Source organism: Cinclus cinclus, chromosome 3, assembly GCF_963662255.1.
Source record: "Cinclus cinclus chromosome 3, bCinCin1.1, whole genome shotgun sequence".
NCBI lineage: Eukaryota > Metazoa > Chordata > Aves > Passeriformes > Cinclidae > Cinclus > Cinclus cinclus.
In genome coordinates this window covers 59490976-59498718 of record NC_085048.1, presented here as the reverse complement: position 1 = coordinate 59498718, position 7743 = coordinate 59490976, and the positions used below count along the sequence as shown (strand labels likewise).

General features: G+C 39.2%; 1 protein-coding gene across 4 annotated transcripts in view; it reads right to left on the bottom strand.

The window, feature by feature from the left end:
* The window catches only part of ARID1B (AT-rich interaction domain 1B), a 322479-nt gene that overhangs the window by 240909 nt on the left and 73827 nt on the right, over positions 1-7743 (bottom strand). For all 4 annotated transcript variants that reach the window (XM_062490065.1, XM_062490061.1, XM_062490064.1 and 1 more), the window contains one exon: positions 710-856. In XM_062490065.1, the coding sequence (XP_062346049.1) occupies positions 710-856 (147 nt within the window). The remainder of the gene's footprint in view (positions 1-709; positions 857-7743) is intronic.

The following is a 7743-nucleotide window of genomic DNA, read 5'->3' as shown; positions in this document are numbered from 1 at the left end:
AGTATCTAAAATCCATGTGTTTCTTCAGCTATGGGAACCAGACCTATACATTATCACTTCCAATCTTGGTTAAAAAACAGAATCGCTTGAAAATAATTTTAATGCTTAATATAAAGAGCAGAAATCAAAACCAGCAATGGATAATGAATTGTACAGTTTCTCTAACTGGATGTGCAAACTGACAACATTCAAATTAACGGCTGCAATATCCATTTAAAATATCATTTAAGAAGCTCCCTTGACAAAGCAACCCCAAAATACCTTGAACTCCTCCACAAAAACCCCAAAACACCAGTGACCACATTAGATGCAGGAATTCTCAACTATGTCTGTCTTGTGAGGAAACAACAAAACAAAAGCAAAGAAAAGCTCCAGCACCCACTGACATGCCATCAAGAAATCGTTACCCATTTTTAAAAGCACAGTTAATAAAATAAAGTGGCTGGGACATATACACTGGCTTTGCCCTAAAAAGTGGTATGAAATTAAGTCTGAAAACATGTGCAAATGTATTTGTGCATATATCCTAAAGACCACTGAGAAGGATTTGGTCTGATTCTACGTTTATTTAACTTTGCCCAATTTAGTATTTAATTATTGTTATTCAATTAACACGAAAAGAAGAGGGGTGGGTTTTGCTCACTGCATGTGGGTCCCTTTTACACTCCCAGCCCCAGGGTGAGTGTCAGTAGTGGAAGACAGTGCTTACCTGCTGAGCCTGGTACCTCTGCTGGGCCTGTGACAGATACTGTGCCTGGGGTGGCAGGTGCTGGGGCTGTGGCTGCTGGTTGTAGTATGGCTGCTGGCCCTGCTGGCAGTAGCCACTTACACCTTGCTGACCATACTGAGGTGGGATCTGTTGGAAGAGACAAGCAAAGCAAACACATAAGTGGAAGCACACGAAAGCAAGCTATGTCCCCCTGCTATGGCAACCTCAGCAGAAGTGATATCCTCAGCTACACAGCTGACCCAGTGGTCTGACTCCTTTACTCGGCAGTTAATGGGAGCCCTTGGATACTCTTGCCTTAGCAGGAGCAGTAAACCCAAGTGTCCTGTATAGTTACTCTTTTCAGGAAGAGCTTCTAAGGAAAATGCTACACTTCCGAACATCACAATTCTGTAATACCCACCCTTAAAACACAGAAGCAGTTATTTGAAATATTTGCTCTCCCTGGGCACACTACTGAGGCAAATCAACAGAGGAATCATTCCCATGTACTGACCCAAGAATTGTGGAAAAAAGGCACAACTCTTAAGCAGACATTGAAACATAAATGCCTTTTTTTTTTTTTTAAGCAATCAGGTACTAATTTTAATTTAATCTTTTGCGCACAGTCCTCAGGTTTTCAGTGTTTGTACTTAAGCCTTACATGAAAGTCTTAGAGTTGGGCAGGATTTTGGTTTTGTCAAATTTAATCTCTCTTCAATCTTCTCTCCCCTACTAAGATACATACTTTTTAAAAATAACAACAAAACAAAATAATGTGTTACACACCAGTTGGAACATGTATCACATACTGAGAACCTGAACACACTGAGAATTTAAGTTAGAACCAAAACCAAGTCAATTACAATGTCAGAGAAATTTTCTGCATTGGTTTAGTCTATAAGCCTTGTATCAATACACTGACATTTTCTAGAAAGCACACTTTCAACAGACTCCTGGTATCATGCCCAGATTTCCCTGATTTTAGGTACCCATACTTTTCCTCAAACACTGGAATTTAATATAATTTCAGAAAATAATAGATGCAGCACACAACTTCTCCCTTCAAGAATGGACCTCCTGTTGGTCCTGTACATCCCTGCCCTAAGCAAGTGACTCAAAACACCTGAGCACATCTGAAATGCTTTGATCTCTGAACTGTTCCCACTGAAATTCTGATACAACGATAAATCTGTTTATTCAACAAGCAATCACATACCTGTTCTACCTAAAGTTAATTTACTACATTCATTCAACAGTATTTGCTAGGTAATAATAATAATAATAATAATAATAATAATAATAATAATAATAATAATAATGTTAGTAACAATACAAAGTTAAATTTAAACACCTGCTTAGGCTGTTTATTACCACAACTTGATCTGCTCCTATTACTTCTGCCAGAAGTTGGCAGTCCAACCTCTTGGTTACCCCTAAAGTCAGCACTGTAACCTTACTCCTGCACTTGCTCTCTTTGTCTTCACTTCCATTTCCTTTCCCATAATTTCACTGGCAGTTGAATGTTTCTGTGACCAAAGCAACCCTTTCTGACAAATACCCTCGCCCCCGATGATGCATAAATGAGGCCTTTATAATGCAAACTAAAAAGGGTGTGTTGAAATATCATCAGGCAAACAGACAGCTGGAGTCTGGGATCTGACAGAAGACCACATGGTGATTTGCCCATCATCTGCAAAGGTCACAGAGCCTGGACTGGTTCCTAGTAAATGCTGAGGAGAAATCTATGTTGTGGCCCATCTGGGTTCCAGTTACACTGGGAAGAAAAGGAAAGATATCTAGACAGCAAAATAAGGGCTGCTGGGAAAAAAAAAAAAAAAAGAAAAAAAAAGAAAAAAGAGAACTTGAATGCCAGTTGACAGGATGGTAACAAAGCAAGAGATGAGATGCATGAGCAACCAGAATATTTCTAGAATAAAGACACTCGTACAGGAGAGCTGGACTTCACCTGAACATAGGAGCCAGGTCACTGGTATGTAAGGCAAAAGAAAATGCAATTTTAAAATGAAGAGGAGGTTAGAAGAACATATGGTTAAAAAGTGTGGTATTGCTATGTCAAATGAAGACATAGAGATTCTGGGACATCAAGTGAAGATGCTGAGAAGAATCAAAGAATGAAAAACAGACATGCAGTGTAAATAGAGTGGCAGTAAGAAATTCCAACAATACATGGACTTCTTCACAAAGAGGGGTGGACTGGATCACTGGAACATCAAATTGCAAACAAAAGCACTAATAGTGGTAATATAAGAAATATGGTAGAAATAATTTGTGGGGTCTCTTGTAGGCATCATCCTAGGATACAAATTCAGGGAGAAGACAGCTAATAACAAAGTAATATTACATGCTACATAGCATTTAAAAACTAATCAAAACAAAACTCCATCTCACCAAGCAGCAGAGGTCTGGAGCTTGGTCAGATTAAGAAGATTGAGTGCTGGAACCACCATGCATGGCCAGACTACAACAACACTGGCAGCAGCACACTAGCAAGATCAGCAAAAGGCATGCTGCAAGATTGATTAGGGGGAGATTTCAACTCCTCCTAGACAGACTGAGTAAGCAGACTACAAAGCTGAGACCAAAGTATCAGATAACTGTCAAAGGTTGTTCCATGGAACTGCAGGTTAGGGAATCTGCATGAAAAGCTGTTGTCTTTGGCTTAGTCTGGAGCAGCAAGAATCATCTATTACTGCATCCTGCAGCTGCAGAACCACTGTGCATCAGTGACCATAACAGAGTTAAACTGAGCATCCCTACAGGAAGAATGAAACCCAAGGGATCTACTACTGTCATGCTTAACTTCAAATAGTGCAACTACACTAAAATGAGAAAGCTTGTTAAAAGGAATCTCTAACAGACAGCTATGAGAAATAAAATCTGACTGGCAGCATCAAAGCTGTTTAACAACTATCACATGGAAAGCACAGAAACAATATGCACCACCCATTCAGAAAAACTTGATAAGAGCAAAGGGACACCAGCAAGGCTCACTGCAGCTTCCTAGAGGCAAAAAGGCATCCTCTTCAATAAGCCAGCACCAGGCCCTAACGAGGAAAACAGAAAAGACTGTAAACTCTGGCACTTCAAATGTAATAAGACAGGCCAGAAAGAACTGTTGGAACAGCTAGAAAAGGGAATCAAATGAATAATGATTCATTTCTTCAAACACATCAGAAGTAGGAGGCCTGCCAGAGTCTGAAGTGATGAATGATGATGAAGGTATAAGGGGAGATACAGAGAGCACAATGGCATCACAGAGAAGCTTAACAAAATCTTTGGCTCTAGTGTGAACTGTGGAAAAATCTTGGGATTCTCCCATGCTGGAGTCCTTTGTGAGGGACTTGATAAATGTGTCTGAATCTGATGGGACTTTTCATGGAATAAAGAGACAAATGATCAGTGAGAAGTGACTTGGGACCAAAAAGTATCACTCCAGAGTTCTAATCAAATTCAAAAAGCTAAATTACTAATGATCATATACAACCTTTAAATTGGAGCTGCCTTGGTGGGTGAGAATTTCAGTATGGCTTAAAAAGAAAAGACAGAGATTTGAGTAATTGAAGACTACATAACACTGATGACTGCTCTGGATAAATCAGGACAGATAAGAATGAAGATGAGATTTAGGAAACATCAACACAGCAAAAGAAAATCCCTCCCTACTGACATCTTGGACTTAGTAGGAACGGTCAGACAAAAAGGTTCAGGGAAATGTAAAAGGAATCGGCATAGGTATAGAACAGTTTCTATAAAAAGAATCTATAACTCTTAGAGGATGGAAAAAACACCAGGAAGTAGGAACATGGTGGAAAGCTACAAAAGCATCTTGTCCAACACCGATCAGAATGCATTCAACAGCAGAAGCAAACTTCAAAACAAGAGAGAAACAGGTTCTCTAGTCACAGAGGTAGCAGATGTTTAGAAACTCCCTGCCAAATTGATGTTTTGAAAGCTGAAAGTTTATGTGGGCTCAAGCAAAGACTGGAAAAGTTCACAAAATACGTCCTCTGAGGGTTACCAAATTTATAGAGCCACATCTGGCTCAGGAAGTCCCTGAACTGAAAATAGCTGAAGGCTTGAAGAGTACTGGGGGAAGTACCACATGCTTGCTTTGTTCTGACTCTCCTCTAGGCATCCAATTAAAGCCTCCACTGGAGGCAGGATATACGGGGCTACATGAACCCTTGATCTGCCCCGACAGAGCCATGCCTACCTCCTCACCTCTTTGCAAAAGATACTCAAGTCCCCAGAGAAAACAATGAAACTTTTTGGTCTGCAGGATACTAAGTAACAAATGTAAGCAACCTGAAGAGGCAATAATACCTTGACTTCAAAGCTCTGAGACTGCTCCATTTTCTTTTTTTTATCCAAGCAAAAAATATTTTCCCAAGCAATCTTTCAGACACTGATTTAAGGAAGGGCACCACGCTCTTGTTCTGATCTTATCTATCACCTCATGTTAGAATTTTCCTCCATATCCTCCCAATCCAAACTGTTTAAAAAAAAACCAAATACCACCACCTAAAATACAGCAATAATCATCATGCTATATATATGTTTGGATGCTGTTATCTTCAGTGCAGAAACTCATCACCACTGCCTTAGCAGAACACTCCATTAATTGCTGTGGCTATTTAAATAAATAACAAACAACAACATGCAAATTAATCCTCCTGCTTTACTGATGGGGATCACAAGATACCGCTTATGGACAAATGTTTATTAAACAGCATAAAAAAAAAAAAAGAGCTTAATTAAAATCTCCCCAGAACAAAACAAATCTAAAGCCAATTACTTACAATGCTTGGAGGAAATGACCCAAGCATCCTCTTTCTTCATAAAGCAAGCCCTCCCTCCCCTTCTGCCTTACACCCACATTTTTTTGGCCACACAGTGGAGGAGACGAGAATTTGGCAAACTTCATCATGCCTGTGGTAGTGCAGACATTCTGGGGACAGCTGAAGAGGGAACAGACCTGAGATTGCATCTATTCCTAGGCAAGCACAGAAACTGTAATAATTACTTTGGACTCCTATCTGACTTGCACAGTAAAAATAGCATTATTTTGGGAGAAGTATGGCTGACCATCACTGATTACACCACTCTGAACACAAACTAAGAAAGGATGAGAATAATAGGAACAACACTGGCAGCCAAAATGAAGAGATGAGGCAAATCCAATTAAACCTACAACTTAGCCCCATTATCTTTAATTCTTGTTTGAATAAGGGATCTGGTGGCAGGCATTCTTTTTCCAGGTAATACCTTGATAGAAATGGATGTTCTAAGCAGTTTTTGCATGCACAATCCATGACTGATATCAAAGAAGAAGGATCATTAGACAGCATTAGAGTCATTATAATAATTTTTTTAATTAAAATATAACAGAATTAGGGTGTTAGTGTAGGTACACTAATAGTACCATCAATATGCAGCTACTGCCCTTTTTCACCATCCTGATGGCTAAATCCAGTCAAAAATGGAAGAAGTTTTACCTGTCCCCTATCACAAAAAGCTCTACGAAGTCGCTCTGGGATCCACTGGAACACCTCACATACCATGACATGCTCACTACAGGGGAAGAGTCCTGGCTACATCCTTGCTTCTCCCAGAAATCTATTGGGTGCCCAAAAAGTGAGGCATGATACTGAATATCCATTACCCTGGATGACACTGGCAGAAGGCAACAACACAGTCTGGAAGCTGTGGACCACATTATCATGATACAAAAACCTGGGGGGACACAGGTTTGCCTGGACTGATCAGCATTAAGCCCAGCTTACAGAGAGAAGTAAAACTGAACTTCAGGGGCAGGGGTGCCACTCATAAGAAAGGGTGGCACTACCTGGTTCAGCAGCCAACTCTGCTGAGGAACAGTGAGACAGAATATTGTTAAACAAGTACCACCCTGAGTAATAAAATCATCAGTAACATTCCACTTTCTTAGCACTTGTAACACTGTAATTAAATAGAAATTACAATTTAAAAATGTATAGTGAAGGGCATTCTCAGAAAAATGAAACCCTACCATCTGGTACTTTACACTAGGAGTAAAACAGCATAGTCCTTCAGCCAACAAAAAGTTAACAAAAGTATGTAATTCTACTTATTTTAATTTTGCAGTGGTCAATTCAATTACAACTTTAAAGAAAGATGCTGCTCAGTTCCTATCAAACCTTCAAATAAAACACTTGTGATTTCTGAAACAACTTCTGTTTCAGTTTTAAATTTCCAAAATCAGACCTCTGCCAAACCCTAAGTATTTTCCTCCAAACATTCAAACAATTTCTCCATACTTTCCAATAGAAAGCTGTAATGGAAAACTAACTCCCTGACTTTCACACACTTAACAAAAATATCTGGTTCATATCTAGAACTTTCAAATTCATATAAGCCTCAGGTCTTCATCTATAAGTTTAGCTGAATTATAGGAAGAAGAAAAATATAATATGCTTATATGACATAAGAAAATCCTCTGGCACGTATTCAGTGGAATATTCTGTCAGTTAGGGCAGCATAGTCTCCTGTCTCAAATCAACATGTTCAACCCCAGCATGCTTGCGCACACAGTCTTAATGAAGGCTAAAAATCTTCCTCACTGAATGACAAAAAAGAAAAAAATCTAAAAAGAAACCAAGTAGAAAGCTGGGTGTTAATGTCAAGGCTATTAATAATCAGAGGTAAATCTGAAATCCTGATGCTACAGCATTTTATTCATACATTCTATAAATTTTATTACTTCTTCTCACTTAGCTTTGACCTTTTGACAATTCATTGGTCATAATGTTCACCTGTGTTACTGTCTTTCCTACACTGCTTGCCTTTACACTGAAGTATGAACTTTAAAATCTTATTAAAAGCCTTTAAAATATTAACACTGGGCCTGATACTGATCCACCCTGTGACCCAGAGTAAGGAAGCAAAAGCATAAAAAGCATCTTTCTGTGTCACAGAACAATAATCCCCATTCCAGAACTTGCAAGGTAGTGGATTTTGCAGAGTCATTAAATGCA